The 17,239-nt window shown below is 39.6% G+C and overlaps 1 protein-coding gene across 3 annotated transcripts in view; it reads right to left on the bottom strand.

Annotated features, from left to right (window-relative positions):
* PRKCA (protein kinase C alpha) overlaps positions 1–17,239 on the bottom strand; it is a 191,809-nt gene that overhangs the window by 34,791 nt on the left and 139,779 nt on the right. For all 3 annotated transcript variants that reach the window (XM_087956096.1, XM_087956094.1, XM_026678784.2), the window contains exons 6-8: positions 2,436–2,592; positions 2,208–2,342; positions 1,547–1,643 (exon numbers count right to left, since the gene is read on the bottom strand). In XM_087956096.1, coding sequence (XP_087812222.1) covers positions 1,547–1,643; positions 2,208–2,342; positions 2,436–2,592 — 389 coding nt within the window. The remainder of the gene's footprint in view (positions 1–1,546; positions 1,644–2,207; positions 2,343–2,435; positions 2,593–17,239) is intronic.

The following is a 17,239-nucleotide window of genomic DNA, read 5'->3' as shown; positions in this document are numbered from 1 at the left end:
CCCCCTTCGATGAAACTAAGGCACAAGGATTCCTTCAGGACCCAAACGCCGCTTTCCAACCGGAAAAGCTCACCGGAAGCACTTTCTCATCAAAGCAAGATGGCGGCGCCCAGCAAACCGGCAGCTCGGTAGAAAATGTTCCAAGGACCGGTACCGGTCCAGGGCCTGGTGGTTGGGGACCCCTGCTTTACCAGACATACCCGGTTTGAGATAGGAGCCAGCAATCAGAATGTAGAAAGAGTTTGGAAGGGACCAGTGCTGCCCCAGGGCCTGTTGCTCCAAGGAGGTTGCTTACAGAGAGAAACTCTGTGCATTTCCTGTGACCTTTGCAGAACCTTCTGTGAAACCGAGAAGGTAATGGGGGTAGTCCTCAACCTACAACTATTCATTTAGTGACTGTTCAAAATTACAATGTCACTGAAAAAAGTATTTACAACCATTGCCGCATGATCACAATTCAGGGGCATGGCAACTGGCTTATGTTTATGACAGTTGCAGCATCCCATGGGTCATGTGATCACAATTTGCAGCCTTCCCAGTTGGCTTCAGACAAGCAAAGTTAATGGGAGGGAGCAGGATCTGCTTACAGGCCATGCGATTCCCTTAACAACTGCCTCGATCTATTTAGCAACCATGGTAGAAGGTCATAAAATCAAGTGCAACTCGCTTAACAGCCACCTTGATTAATTAACAAGAGAAATTCTGATCCCAATGGTGGTCATAAGAAGAGGACTATCTCCATTGGCGCATTTGGCAACGCTGATTGTATTGGCAAACAGACAGAGCAGGTTGGGGGCTGCAGAGAAAAATTTGAGTTTTACACCTCTTTGTTTACATGCTTCCATTCCAGGTACAAATGTGCAGTGAAATGTCTCCCACAACTCGGCAACTCTGAGGTGTGAAACACAAATACACAATGCTAGAATGAGAATGCCATGAGTTTAAAATTGGTATAGTAGATCAGATTAATTAAACATTAGTAAGGGCATTAATTTAAATCACAAACAAGTGTAGTGACCAGGTATTTACTTGTTTTGTACACATACCCCAAAGTAAACTAAAGTCAAAGTTGTCCAATTGATTGAAAAATAATGTTCACGATACACTCAACTGGGTTCCAGAGACTGCAGTTGAAAGGAATATTTAGGCTCTCCTGGGCAAATGAATTAATAAATGAGCAGAAAGTGACACAAACCTTTACATGTCACATCTTTTTGCAAATCTGAATGCATACTTTCTACTTAACTGTAATTTAGCCATGCAATAATATTTTTAAAAATCCAGTGAATATGACATATACTGAAATTTATGTTGGTATTAAATGGGAGTTATCAACATACTGAATGTAATATAATCATGGCAAATTGCTGGCAAGAAAAGAATAGTATTAACCCAATGGGACCAGAGGTGTTGAAATGTTTATTTTTAGTATTTCTACAGGAAAAACTTCTGAGATGCGAGAACGGACTCCTAAACAGGCTCCTATATATTTCTCTACTCTATACACTCCTATGACCTTATATTGACTGCAATAATATGTTCTCACCTCAAACTTCTGCCTCAGTTCTGTATTTCCATCGTCATCAGCTTCTGGTATTGGCACATTATAATACTCGCCTTCTTCCTGGTTAAGTAATTTATACCTGAACAATATGAGGAAAATAATTTGAGATATATAAAAAGGATTGTTTTATGCATTTTTGTTCTTACTATTTGAATGCAGGTCATTTTTTTTATCTAGAAGAAAAGACCAGAAATGGGAAGCTGTGCTGTACAGTCCTAGTATTCTAAATTTACTGAGGCCAAACAGGCTCTCCTTCATAAATGATGGTAAATAATCTTAAAGGGTGCAGCATTTGCCTGCAGTAAGAAATTAGCATAGAGGATGCTAAGTAGGCAGCTGATTTGAAGGCTGCTTCATCATGCCTTCCAGAAAAACCAGGGGTTGTACTATTGCCTTGGATTCTTCCCTTTGGGGAACCAACTGAAGAAAAGAAAAAAGATGCCGTTTCTACATCAAAGCAAGTTACTGACTGAAGTATTATTTTAAAACTCAGCAACTTTTCTGCTTTCCAAGCTAATAATTACACATTTTGCAACTATCTAACTGACACAGTGGGAAAGCATTTCAACAATTGAATAGAATGTATGGTTAACACGTTAACGATGGATCAATGAAACAGTCCATTGTTACAAAGGGGTCTTACCATCCACAAGCTGGCGACTTCTTCAGTTCTGACACTCCAAAAGAGAGGGATCCCATGAAATCGTTCCTAGTGGTTCGATCCCAGTCCCAGACTTCCACTGATAACCTTCTGTCTTTGTCTGTGGGCTTTAATTTACTACGAACAGAAAAGCAATTTACAGCATTTAGGCATTTGTGCAACAAAATGTGATTGAAATATGATTAAGCAAAGTATCCGCCTGTCACTTACAATGCGAAGGACTCATTCCAGTGTGGATTGAGCGTCGAGCGGATGGTTTTTGTTTTCTTTTTACTTTCGTTCTTAGGATCTGGAATAAGTTTCAGTTTAACATATGGGTCTGAGAGTCCATTTGGATCCATAGGGATTAGATTTCTTGCATCCCGCACTGCAAACATACAAAATAACTGTCAACAAGTTATAAAGATTATAAAAATAAGCCAGCTGGGTGACCTTGGACCAGTCTATCTCCACTCAACCCACTTCATGGGGTTGTTATTGCAAGGAAAATAAGAGGAGGAAGGAGTATTAGGTATGTTCCCAGCCTCAATTTTTTTTTTGGTAAAAATAATAAAGTTAGGAAATAAATAAAGATCTCTACTGCAATACATTCAACACAACATTGAGCCATACTCCCACATTAAATGTTAAAAACATGCGGCAAGGTGTTATGAGAGATATATCATTCATTTGAGAAAAAGTAAAGAGAAGAAAAAGAGAAACACTAGGACTTCGCATTTCCTGTTCCCATAACACCTTGTGGTCCAAATAACGTAGTGGAAATCTTTTCAGAGAGCTATTGATGCTAATAATAACAAAGTTCAAAAGCTTCCATTGATATATGGCTCAGCTGTTAAACAATGAACATACCAAGATATCAGTTCTTGGCTTGCAACCTTTTGTTTAATGACCATTTGAAGGTACAATGGAAACTGAAAAAAATGACTTATTCACATTTATGACAGTTGGAACATGCAATAAAATGTGATAAAAATTTGGGTGGTTGGCAATCAGCATGTATTTATGACAATTGCACTGTCCTATGGTCATATCATCACCATTTGTAAGCTTCCCAACTGGCTTCTGACAAGCAAAGTCCATGGGGGAAGCCAGATTTGCTTAACTGTTTCACTTAACTGCAGTGATTCGCTTTAACAACTGTGGAAATAAAGATCGTAAAATGAGGCTAAACTCACTTAACAAATGTCTCGCTTAGCCACAGAAATTTTGGGTTCAGTGGTGGTCCTTAAGTCGAGGACTACTTGTACTAGATCAATATAAATAAGGATTCTAATTTTGCCGTTGAAGTAGTCAACATTATGCCTGGCTTTGTATTCCTGAGTTGATCCATCTGTTTTTGGTACAGAACATTCAGCTTACATTGCTCAAAAGAGAACAGAATCCTACTGATGGCTTATCAGCATTCTAATTAAGCTGAAAAAAAGTAGGGAATATGCTAAACAAACAAATAAACAAACGAAAATCTTATTGAAATTTGACCATTTTGCCAGAAAAAGCTGACTGCCTGATCTTGGGATTCTGGGAAGGTAAAATATGTGGGTTATCTACCCATCCTTGCTGTAGAATTAGAATTGTCAAAATCCTTTAACCTCTATAAATTTTAACATGACCCTTTTATTTTTCTTGAAGCAGTAATGACTGACGATTCGTGCCCAATGAAACTCAAAACACACCTCCAAGCTCGTCTGGGAAGCACAGGAACCAGATGGTTCTCTGAATTTTGTCTTGATTTGAATAATCTTTCAGGTCCAACCAAAACAGAGAATAAACTTGCTTTTTTCAGGCACAGAGATTGTTTGGGGAAGTTTTATTTGCTGAAGATAACACTCTTTTTTTTTTCAAATTAAAAAAAAGAGAGGTTTTTTTTTAAAGTACTCTTCACACATGCAACTTTTTCCTGTGGCAGAAGTGTATCTGATCTAGTCAAAGCTTTTCCGGAAGTAAGGGAGATGTCAGCTCTGCCATCTTCAGCTTTGTGCCCCACTGGCATCCTGCCATCAGCTTCAGGCGAGGGCAGGAAGTGGGAAATAAACATATATGGGCCATAGGTAGGAAAAAGGGAGGGGAGATGACAGCTTGACAGATACTAGGGATGCAAGAAACCAGCCTGTGTCAGTCTTCAAGGTCATGAAACTTGAGAATGGAATGTGGATTGTTCCCAACTTCCCGACAGGTTCTCAAAACATCCATTGGCTGAAGACAGATTGGTCAAAGAGGGAGAGCCGGGACGAAGGGGAAAAGTTTGTAACCTTTTGCACAGGTTAATTCTAACCTGACTTTACTGCAGCCAGCAACCTTTAATAAAAGAACCTATCGCTTCAACCAAATGGAGTCGAGGGTCTTTCTTTCCTAAGGGCTCTGATTTGGGCAGGTCTGACAGGAGGAACATTTTGTTTTCTCCTGCAGTCTCCACAATTTGGAGTTATTCCACTCGGGAGCCTAAAACTCGGGAGCAAATTCTATAGACGGAAGTAGCATCAGCAAACCTTTCCTCTTCCAATGAAGTTGTCCTCTACCATCTTTCTATTAATTGAATTGAATATCTGAGAAACCATCTTTCCCCAATGGGATTGTCCTGCCTCACTCATGCTGGTAGAAGGGGCCTACTGCAGAACCCATCAGCCAAGGAATTTGCCTGGTGAGGTCCAGAAGAGCCTTTTCTGACATGGCCTCCAACCTTTGGGACATCTTGCGGCAGGAGATGAGATTCGTCTCCTCTCTTTTGGCCTTCTGGAAAAGCCTTAACACCAGGCTGTGCCAGTTGACATGGGGCCCTGAAGGAGAAGCTGTTGGTTGGAGAGGGTGCAGAAACAAGAGAAGATACCACCACTCCCCATGGTTTTTAGTTTTAGGTTTTAGTTTCTTTTAATTTTTTGTAATTTCAATCTGTTCTTACAATTGTTGTATCTGTATGTTTTATTACATTGTAAGCTGCTCAGAGTCGCCTTGAACCATGAGATGCGTGGCATATAAATTGAATAAACAAATTACAAAACCCTTTATTTATTCACAAAATCAATAAAGAAAAGCAGGAGAGAGAGATAAAATATGTGATGCAGGTAGGGATTTTTTTTTAGCTCATACCTCTTAACTTTCTTTCAGATCTAAAGATAAATAAAAAAAAAGAACTTAGGCAAACTTGCTAGATAAACAAAGCCCAGCATTCTGTAAACTTTAAATTTGGCTACCAATGCAGAAACAACTTAGCTATAAATTGCAAGTCGGAACATTTTTCCAGACAGCTTCTGAGAACATGACCCATTTTCCTTTCTGGAAATAAAGGAATGACTGTGGTGGGAGTTGCAGCAACACAGTACTGCTTTTGTCTATCAGAAATAATGAACAACGAAGAGCAGAAGGCTCAGAATCTCTGGCCATGTCACCAAAACACCCAGTGAAATGTGCATAATTGTTCAGTAAAAGGTCAGTTGAATCATTTTAGTTTCTTTAATATTAAATCTGGCAACAAAAAATCTCTACCTTGTAACACAGGGTGAAGAAAACAAGCATTTAGGTACAATAAAATTACTTCTTTGCAAAATCCAAATGCTTAAAAAAGTGAAAAAATAAGTAGAAAATGGGTTATTTATTTGAATGATAGGGTAACTAGAATAACATATTTAATTTTTCAGCTGGGGATGAATAGTGTTAAATATGTATCCATATATGCATCCATATACCCATATCTATCTATCTATCTATCTATCTATCTATCTATCTATCTATCTATCTATCTATCTATCTATCTATCTATCTCTATCCATCTATCATCTATCATCCATCCATAACTTCAATATTTAATTGTTAAATGTGATGGCTGGAATATGATGGGAATTATAGCTCAGTGATTTATGGCTTACCACAACTTACGGTCCTTCCATAAATAATTTTAAGTTCATGACATGTAGAAGATCATTGCCTTCTCACTCTCAACCCCCCCCCCCCTTATGTTATTTTAATAGAACTGTTAATTAAAGATTAGGGCAGAATGCATGCATGTAGGATTGATGTCGACCAATGTAACTAGTTTTCTGTTCTGTCTGCAATCCAATCATAAAAGAGTAGACATAATTTAACTGAACTGTATTATTCTCATTAAAATACATTTGAATTTTACAAAAACATACTGATATATTTTATGACTACTTGGGCATGGTTAGAGTGCTGAACTAGAAAAAGTGTTAAACAAAAATGATATATAACACCAATACATCTTCTTACCAATAAATCATATACCCAAGAGCAACTATTTCAAATATAACAACAAGCACTGCATGCTCAACACTTCAATAATTTTATATGTTAGGCTCTTCAATATGTTGAGGGGATAAAAAAAGATAAGTGCCTAATCTCATTTAGGATACATTGAATAGCCAACTATTCAAAGTCATTTATACTTGCTTTGTAGCTCCAAATTATATTACTACTGTGTTTTGTGTTGGATGTACCTACAAAGGTGCTTCTGGGTTGAAAGGATTAGCCGGTGACATCCCCTTTGTCCAGGAGATACCTGAGGGGGCTCATTTCATGTCCCTGATATTTTCCCACTGAAGTGGTACCTATTCATCTACTTGCATTTGCACGCTTTCAAACTACTAGGTTGGCAGGACCTGGGACAAATTGACGGGAGCTCATTCCATCACACATCTCGCTCTTGAGTTTTGAAGTGCGGAGCTATTGACTTCTCAATGATCTTTTGTCTCAGCGTTCTAACCACAAGCCATTTTTAAAGATTATATTAAAAACATTATGGCATTTTTGCCACTCTATCTATGCATATTCTAAAAATAATAACTATTGTTTAGTATTGGAACCTTTGTCAGTGCTTGGCTAAGCTTCATCAATGACTCCATTCATGGGGTTTATGAAAGAAACAATGCCACAATTTAGTACTAAACGTGTCTTGCAGAGCCTGCTGGCTGTTCCAACAGGGTTCCCCCCCCCCACATCTTCCTTGATTAGTTCTTCATGAAATAAACTAAACTCCATGGTTTGCATGATTTGATCCATTTGGACATTGTGTCACTCTGCTGCTTATTCATGGTTAAGCCCTAATACCATTTAGCCTGGTGTTTGAATGTGGTCAATATTACAAATTGTGGGCAAAATCATATTCTACTGAAAAAGGAGGAGAACCAAGGCTAAAGAAAGAGGAAATTAGAGGACAAAAATAATAGTGAAGAAAAGCACTTAAACTCAGAGGGAAAAGCCATTAATTTTTCAATTAAGACAGTAGCATTCGTTTGTTTAAGCACAGATCTAACTCAAATAAGTTTTGGCCAACAATTAAAAATAGATTTTTAAACCTTCGAAATGGTGACACCAACCACAGATTTGATAGTTAGAATGAGGAATGGTGGCAGGTTCAGAAGCCAATATGTTGTACATGTCAAAATCTCATTTTGGTGGGGGGCAGGGGGAGAAATCAGAAGGGTTCTATAAGGTCATAAATACTTATGGCAGTTATGTTCACAGTTGAAACACAAACAGATCAATATTAAAAGGAGGACTACTACTAAAAAGCTCCCACAAAAACATTGAGTTAATAAAGCATGGCAGGCCCACCTGCACTATTAACTGGGGAAGGATCCAGGAGAATAGATAGAGGGAAGGATTGAAGAAGACATAGACCATATGGGAAGGATTAATCTTACACGCTCATTTCAAATGGTCTATTTCAAAAGTCTATGTCCAAGACTTCTACCCAGGGGTGGGCAGCTGGGGATTCGCAGGGGTTTCGGAGATCCTCTAGCTAAGATTCTGCACAGTTCGGAGGACCCCAAATCCCACTCCTGGCTGGCCTTGCCCCACCCTCCCCTCCCCTCCCAGGAGTCCCCACACAGTTTTGGATGCAGGGCGCATGCAGAGGCTTGGGGAGGGTGAAAAACTGGCCTCCCGGAAGTTTGGGAAGACCGGAAATGGGCCCGTTTCTAGCTTCCAGAGAGCCTCCAGAGCCCAGAGAGGGCAAAAATACCACCACCCCCGCCTTGGTGCAGGAGGCTGACCAGGCCACTCCCACCATGGGCACACCCAGCCAGCAACCAGGCAGAGAATCCATTGCTAAAATTTTTGAAGCCCACCCCTGCTTCTATCCCTCAAAGCAGGTCATGTTGTGCAGGCAAGTCTGATTCTCTTAAACTGATTCTTAGTGTGGACAAGAGAAGATAAACTTCTGGCTAATTGTGTCTAGAGTCAAGAAGTATTTCTATTTTATTTCTCATGGCACTGAATATCAAGAAAGAGAGAAAAAGAGAAAGAGAAAGAGAAAGAGAAAGAGAAAGAGAGAGAGAGAGAGAGAGAGAGAGAGAGAGAGAGAGAAAGAAAGAAGAGAGAGAGAAGAGAAAGAAAGAAAGAAAGAAAGAAAGAAAGAAAGAAAGAAAGAAAGAAAGAAAGAAAGAAAGAAAGAAAGAAAAGAAAGAAAGAAAGAAAGAAAGAACCTCCAAACACATTGTAGAAAACTTCAGGCTAAAACACAGGCTGTTGAAGGAAAAATCTTTGCTTTTCTCGCCTTTGTTTTATAAGATCTGTTCTATTTGTACTTTCGTCTACATAATTAGCACTCTGATATCGCCTTTCTATTTAGCTGATCAAGGTTTATTATTTCCCCTTTTTGGTGATAGTGATTGGAAAGAATACCAATTAGAAAGGACTACCATTTCTGTAGTCTGCCTCTTTGATAGCAACCTGTCTTGAATGAGACAGGTCAAGAGAGGTTGGAAGCGGCTGCTTTTTCCATTCAAAATCAAAGATTGGACATTAACATTCAGGCATCAAGTAAAACAGAAATTTTGAAAGCAAAGCTGTAATCAGTACCTTTTTTTGGAAGCAGTCTGAGTCAACTGCAAATTAGTTTGGGAAAATTGCTGGCTGATAATTTCCACCTGTTTTGTTCCAAATATATTGTAATGCTACATGCCTCAGAAATGGTAGTCTTTTCTAATTGGAATAGGATAGCCAAGAAATCAAATCATCAACCAAGTGTAAATACTACGTTTATTACATGTGCATGCAAGCTGATATCCTTCAGAAGTTTTGGGTCAAAACTCCCACCATCTTTTGCCATTGGCTGGGGCCAGCTGTAACAGATGAAAAGTTGGAAATTGCCAGCCACCTGGAGAAGAACACTGTGCCTATTGTGGTTTCATTGTTTTTCAAAGCCCAAGGCCCCCTCCACTCCTTTCCATGTGTTGTTCTAAGCTTCTTTTGTGCATATATCATATGGGAAATATCTGTAGTAACCACATCTGCATTAGGATGGGCTGGGACTGACTCCAGTCTCTAATGCAATTCATGTAACACAGAGCAGAAATCAGCCTCCCCAGTTGTTAAACCTGCACTGAGGAGAAGACACTTTTAAGAGAAAGTACTTTCTTCATACAGAAAACAAGAAATCCAAAACTATTCCATTGAGGTGTCTAAGGATGCAAGGTTAAGGAAGCATTGCATTTTCTCATTTTACTTGCCACACAGTTACCTGATCATCACCAAAATAAATTAGGAAGATTATAATTTTCCTGTAGCATTAAGTTTCATCGTGCAGGATGCCTTTCTATACCTTGAGGCTCTGTAATACATTATGATTCTCAGTTCACTGCGGTTATTTTAATGTATATCTCAGGAGCAATAGCACTTCATTATATTCCCAGGTTTTGACTCCTGAGGCGTAATTCTGTAATAACTACAGAGCATTAAGAAGTTTCTATTTCACCCATGCTCTATACTGCAAGGTATAGTGATTAATTTCTCTGAAAATAAGTTTAATACCTAATGTAATGACATTGCTGTAACTTTATTGTACTATATTTGAAACAGAAAAAGAAAATGCTTTGGTGTAGTGATTAAGGAACAGACTAGAAACCAGGAGTTCTAGTTTTGCCTTAGGCATGGAAGCCAGCTGGGTGACTTTGGGCCAGTCCCTCTCCCTCAACCCAGTTCACCTTACAGGGTTATTGTTGTGGGGGGAAATAGGAGGAGGAAGGTATGTTTTCTACCCTGAGTTATTCATAAGAAACAATATAGGGATAAAAAAAAATCTTTAAAAAATGGGAAAATATTTTTCAGTTCTACCTATTCCAACCACAGACGTTTATTACTGTTTCAGAAATCAAATGCACATGAAAAATGTCCATATTCCCTCAATATACTTTGTAGAATGCACTACCAGTAAAATATGGATAATTTTCCCCATGGTGATTGACTTCTTGTAGACCCTACCTGAAGAAAGAATATATCAGCTAATGGTTTTTTGTCTTGCTCCAAAGTTTAAATTCATAAATTCTTTCACAATTTCATAAGATGCCATTTTCTGGGGAAGCCTAAAGGCATAGAACAAAATTTTTATCATAATGCTCACCTTCTGAAAATGTCCATGTATTCTCTCCGTTATGGGAAAAAAGAAGAACGAGAGCATACATGAAGGTAAAAACAGTGAAATAGGTGACATGCCTTAAAACATTAATCCAGTGGTGTGTGTGTGTGTGTGTGTGTGTGTGTGTGTGAGAGAGAGAGAGAGAGAGAGAGAAAGTAATATCCTCAAGAGAATCCTTCTTTCTAAAAGACATAACAAGTTGCAGTCCATCATTTGGAGAGCTTTCTGCTGTCCATCTCTAGTTCTGAAGACTTGTGTTTGCACTGTAGTACATATGTGCTTACAAGGATGCATAAATGGACATACATGTATTCTCAATGATTGGCGTACCTCAGCAGCAATCAGGTCTACCGTTGGGAACATCGTACAATCAGTTCTCATTTAACAACCATTCAATTTTACAACATGTGGAACTTACAACTGGCCCTTGAAGTTCCAGATGTCCTAATTATCATAATTAACTAAGAACTTCCTGTAAAGCCCAGGCCAAAATGATTTGCCCTGAAGAGAATAAGACTGGCAAGAATGCATTGTCCAATACATGCTATAAATTAAAATAAGTTTTATTCTACTTTTTAAAAATGATATTATTTCTTGCTTTTTAGTTTGCAGTAATATTAGTCCTCTAAGCATAGAAAGATATTCCTGGCCATTTGAAAAGATCTTTTTTTCAAATCCAAATGACATTTGAAGAGATAACAAAATTCTCTCAGTTTTACCAGTGTATCTTATACACAGATTATTATTTTTTTAACTTTTTGGCTAAAATATCATATTTTTAATGATTAAATACAAATATATTCTGTGAGATTAATCATGAATTGTGATATCCGCTTGGTGAATTTATATAATGAAATGTGAATTATTGTTTTAATAATTGGAGTTATTTTGGCTACAGACACACCATTTATCAGGGGGGAAATTATATTGAATTTTCAATCTAAGTTATAAATGCCAGACTTTGTTTTATGTACTAGGACTATCTGTGTAGGAAGCACCACAAGCAAGATGTGAAGGTAATTGCTTCCTCCTATTATTGTTCCTCCAAGTAGCATATAACTATCCTGATTAGTGCCATTGACAAACACAAATAAGAATTGTCAAAAACACCCAAGCTAATAGCTATTGTTTTATCATATGCTGACAATGAATTTCATAGTTCAGTAGCACTATGTAAAACACTTCCCTTCAACAAGCAAGGCTATTACTAGAAGCCAACATGGGTTTGTCAAAAACAGATCATGCCAAACAAATCTTATTGCATTCTTTGACAAAGCGGCTAAATTAGTGGACCAATGTTGTGGACATTGTATACTTGGAGTTCAGTAAGACCAGAAATGGTATTCAGCAGGTTCTGACCAGTTCTGGAGAACCGGTAGTGGAAATTTTGAGTAATTTTGGAGAACCGGCAAATATCACCTCTGACTGGAGATTTTAGAGCATCCTTCCCCTGCCACGCCCACCAAGCCACCCCCACAGAACTGGTAGTAAAAAAAAATTGAATCCCACCAATGAGTAAGACATAGAAAAATGTGGAATAGACAGCACCACCACCAGATGGATATGTAACTGGCTGTCAAACTTTATTCAACATGTAGTCCTCAGTGGAACTACATCTACATGGAAGAAGCATTCAGGGATACCCCAATGTTCTGTCTTAGCCCCAGTATTTTTCAACATCTTCATAAACAATTTAAATGAGGGTCTAGAACAGGGGTGTCAAACTTGAGTTGTCATGGTGGCATCACATGATGTATCGGGACTTTTTCCCCCTTCGCTAAACTGGATGGGGGCAGAGCCAGCACATGACGCATCTGGCCCATGGGCTGTGAGTTTGACAGCCCTGGTCTAGGAGAACTCATCAAATTTGCAGACAACATTAAACTGGCAGTTGGAAGGAATACCCAACACTTTAGAAGATAGGCTCAACATCCAGAAGGATCTTGACAGACCTGAAAACTGTCCCCTTACCAACAAAATGCATTTCAGTGGCAAGAAAAGTAAAGTTTTATACTTAGGCAAGAAAAACCAAATGCATAGGTATAGAATAGATCGTACCTGGCTCAACAGCAATCACTGTGATCTAGGGATTTAGGAGTCCTAGTGGACAACCATTTAAGTATGAGCCAGCAATGTGCTGCAGTTGCCCAAAAATCCAGTGCAGTCCTAGACTGCATCAACAGAGGGATGGTAGCAAGATCATGTGAAGTGTTAGTATTACTTTATGCTGTTTTGGTAAGACCACACTTGAAATACTCTGTCAGTTCTGACCACCAGGATACAAAAATATGCTGAGATTCTAGAACAGGGGTCCCCAACCTGTGGGCCATAGCTCACTAGTGGGCCATAAGAGAATTGCAATAGGGCCGTAGAAATGTGAGCAGCGGGCGAATGCATGTGTGTGTGCTCCATTTGTATCAGCAGCAGGCGGATGTGCATGCTATTCACACATATGGAGCTCCGTGCATGCATCGTGCTTTCTGGCCGCTTGTGCGGAACCATCCCCTCCCCACCCACCCCGCCAGTCCACAAAGCTGGAATCGTTGGGGAACTCTGCTCTAGAAAGAGTGCAAAGAAGAGCAACAATGATGATTAGAGAGCTGGAAGCTAAAACAGATAATGAATGGTTGCAGGAACTGGGTATGTCTAGTCTAACAAAGAGAAGAACTGTGTGTGTGTGTGTGACATGATAGCAATCTTCCAATATTTGAGGGATTGTCACACAGTAGAGGGGTGTCAGCCTTTTCTCTAAAACACCTGAGGGAAGGACAAGGTGTAACGGGCGAAAACCTATCAAGGAGAGATCCAGCCTAGAACTAAGGAGAAATTTCCTGACAATGAAAACAATTAAATCAGTGGGACGGTTTTGCCTTCAGAAGTTGTGGCTGCTTCATCACTGGAGGTTTTTAATAAGAGATTGGACAATCATTAGTCTGAAATGGTATAGGGTTTCCTGCCTCAGCAGGGGGTTGGGCTGGAAGACCTCCAAGGTTCTTTCCAGCCCTGTTATTCTGCTCTTCCCCCTTCATTTAGCTTTATTTATTGGGTCTCAGAGTCTACTGTTTTATAAGAAGTAGAAAATCTCCATCTGTGTAATTGCCCCAAATGACCAAACCAGCCATGTGAGAAACAAAAGGCATTGTTTTCTCCAGAATGTCCGTACAAGAATTGTGCATGACAGGCAAAAGCAAACAAAAAAAGATCAGGCGCCTTTCAAGAAAAGCTGCTCTTCCAGACAGGAATCAAGGAAGGGAAAAAAGGGAGGACATAGTTCTGCTAACAGGCAACTGCCCACCAACTAACCCCCCTCCCAAACCACCAAACAAACTAAAACAAAACACTACTTCCCTTTCTTCCAATTTGCTATAAGGCTATAAAAGCAGGCTATGTCCTCTCTTTTAGCATGACAAATCAAAAGAGTTAATTAGGAGACAGGAGGAGGAGGAGGAGAAGCATACAATAGGGAAAAGATAAAGTATTGTACTAGCAGCAGGATGGAGGTGGATAGTAATTCTGTCAGTGCTTCAAGGCTTATGTGACACTGTCAGTTTTGTATGTGCTTAACTGCCTTTTCTACCTCCAGGGCATCTGACAAAGTAAGGCCTACTTTGTTTATTTATTTAGCACAATGCATTTTAAGAGCAATTGGAAGTCTGATTCAGACTCCTACAGAATTCTGCCCTGGGTAACACTAAATTAAGCCCTAAGATCAGCAAAAATTAGAGGTAACTCAATACCACTTTCCGGAAGATGATTCAGAATACTGACACTCCTACATCTTGCCAGGCTAAGAATATCATGCTTCCTTCCGCCTCAAGTTGTGAGGAGAGCTCCCCCATAATTTTCCTCTCCCTCAGCTATCCAGGGCTATGAGAATAGAGAAAACAGCATCCACCATTGGTAGTTCTCTTGAAATATCAGGCCCAGCTAGTTTCATTAAGGTAGATTTCCCTACCAGAATCTTTTGTGTCTTATATCAGTGTTTGAACTCCCTTTGCTGGCTGAGGAATTCTGGGAATTGAAGTCCACATATCTTCAAGCTGACAAGGTTGAGAAACAACCTGCCTTACATTATCTGGGGTTCTGATTGTTGGGTGCGCTATCGTGATATGGTGCGCATGATGTGGCTCGGAATCCTCCATACTACACACTTCTTCTGGCCAAGACGAAAGAATTGGTACCAATGATTAGTAACAGAAGCTGTGCTTCTAAGTTTAACAAATGATCAATATGAATCAGCCCACAGTAAAAAAACCTTAAGCTTAAAATTTAACCCCAAAAGAAATACAGGTAGTGTTTGTCTTACAACTGTTCATTTAGTGACCATTTGAAAATACAACAACACTGAAAGAAGTAACTTATGGCTGTTTTCCACACTTACGACCGCTGCAGCATAGTCGTACGTTCAAAATTCAGACACTTGGCAACTGACTCTTACTTATGGTTGTTGCAGTGACTCGGGGTCATATGATCATCTTTTGCAACCTTCTGACAAGCAAAGTCCATGGGGAAGCCAGATTCACTTAACAACTGCATTACTAACTTAACACCTGCAATGTTTCACTTCACAGCTGTGGCAAGAAAGATCATAAAACGGGGCAAAACTTACTTAGCAAATGAGCTCATTCAGCAACAGAAATTTTGGGCTCAGTTTTGTTTGTAAATTGAGGACTACCTGTAACACTCATGAAGACTGATTGAATGAAGAAACAGATTATATAAGTCTTATATTAGGGAACAGTACAACACAAAGTTTTCCTAGGATGCAGGAAGCAGCAGACAAATGAAGAGAAGGACTACAGATTGACATTTCATTGTCACACCAAGAACTACTACGTTGGACATGAATTAAATCAGCCAACTGTATCATACACACACTAAAAGGAAGAGGTTTCTGTTTTCATTCTTGCGAAAACGTTTGCCATCAGCATAATAACCTTGTCACAGAAAATGCTAGAAATATTACAGATAGTGGCCTACTAAATTTAGTGTCAATTATATTGCCACTAGCCTACGAATAAAAATAGACTTAAAATTACTTTGCCTTTCCTAATTTGAAAAAAAAAATCTGCAGAAAGCTTAGCTTTCATTTTCATGGGCTGCTACTTCAGAGGGATCACTGAAGTTGAAAGGAAACCAAGCTACCTTAAGCAGTAGGATTGAGCTGTCTGCATTTTGTCATGATTCAACTGTATCTATTTAAAAAGTATTTAAAAATAACAAAGAAAATAAAACATCTAGCTTTCTTGTTTCATTTTCTATTTTTGTAGTTTCTGATAAAGGTAGAATCATAACATTCTTCGCTCAGTATAGTCATCCAAGCAAAAGCATTCCTAACAGATGGAGGTCTACTTCCAGTGAATACATTCAATAAAGGATGGCCCATCAGCTTTTCTGGTAAATTAATTCCACAGTCAAAACTCATGTTACTGTTGGGAAGCTATTTCCTAGCCTTCAATTTTTTTAAAAATAAATTTTATTGATTTTACAATTAAAACAAACCAACAACACATACATAAATGAAAGAGAGAAAAAGAAGAATGGGAGAAGAAAATAGAAAGAAAAAAACAGAAAACAATTAAAAACATTCTCATCTTCAACAGTTTGTAAGACCTCTTTTTTATCCTTATTTTATGCCATATACACACACCTAATCCTTATATATATCTGTGTATCACTACTATGGATTTATCCTATCCTCTTTTGCCTTTTAGTGTGAAGTCTATCTTTGGTCTATCCATTTGTACCAGCAGTTCCAGCTGTTGTAGTACCGTATATGCCGGCGTATAAGACGACCCGGCGTATAAGACGACCCCCCAACATTTCCACTCAAAATATAGTTTGTTATATACTCGCCCCCTCTTCCGCATGCCTTCCACTTTTGCACTTTTTTTTTTTGAGGCACTTTTGTCTACAGTGGAAGCGATCCGTGAAGCCGAAAGGAGCAGCCAGCCTTCTCCCAGCTCCCAAGTGAAGCGAGGCTCGCACCGCCCGGGTTCCACTGAGGTATCCGGCTGGGGCTGTCAGGAGTTGTTACCGCTGGCGCAGTCGCATGCAGCTCCAGTCCAGCGTTGCCTCGGGAAGGAAAGGCAAAAAGGAAGAGCCGCGGCGGCGCTTGCAATGGCAGCAGCGGCTCCTGGTTTTGCCTTTCCCTTCCCGAGGCAACGGGACTGCAGCCGCGCGAGCAGCGCCAGCGGTAACAACTCCTGACAGCCCCAGCCGGATACCTCAGCGGAGCTCGGGCGGTGCGAGCCTCGCTTCCTTGGGAGCTGGGAGAAGGCTGGCTGCTCCTTTCGGCTTCACGGGATTCGCTTTCCACGGTGCGCAAAAGTGCCTCAGCCGCGGCAGCCGCAGTGCTTCCCAATTACTATTTGCCGGCGTATAAGACGACCCGGCATATAAGACGACCCCCCCAATTGGAGGCATCTTTTTCAGGGCAAAAAGTCGTCTTATACGCCCGGCAAATCACGGTATATTGAAGTGTCTTTATTTTTTAATGCCAAAGTTAATTTGTCCATTTCTGCACAACTTGAAATTTTTTGAATGATCATCTCCCTGATGGAACATGAGGCTGCTTCCAACATTGTGCAAAAGCCAATCTGGCCGCTGTCAAAATGTGTATTATTATATATTTCACTTTTTAAAA

Source organism: Notechis scutatus, chromosome 2, assembly GCF_049901735.1.
Source record: "Notechis scutatus isolate UNSWTSFEM ecotype Mainland chromosome 2, rNotScu1.2, whole genome shotgun sequence".
Lineage (NCBI taxonomy): Eukaryota > Metazoa > Chordata > Lepidosauria > Squamata > Elapidae > Notechis > Notechis scutatus.
This window is presented reverse-complemented; position numbering and strand designations above follow the sequence as displayed.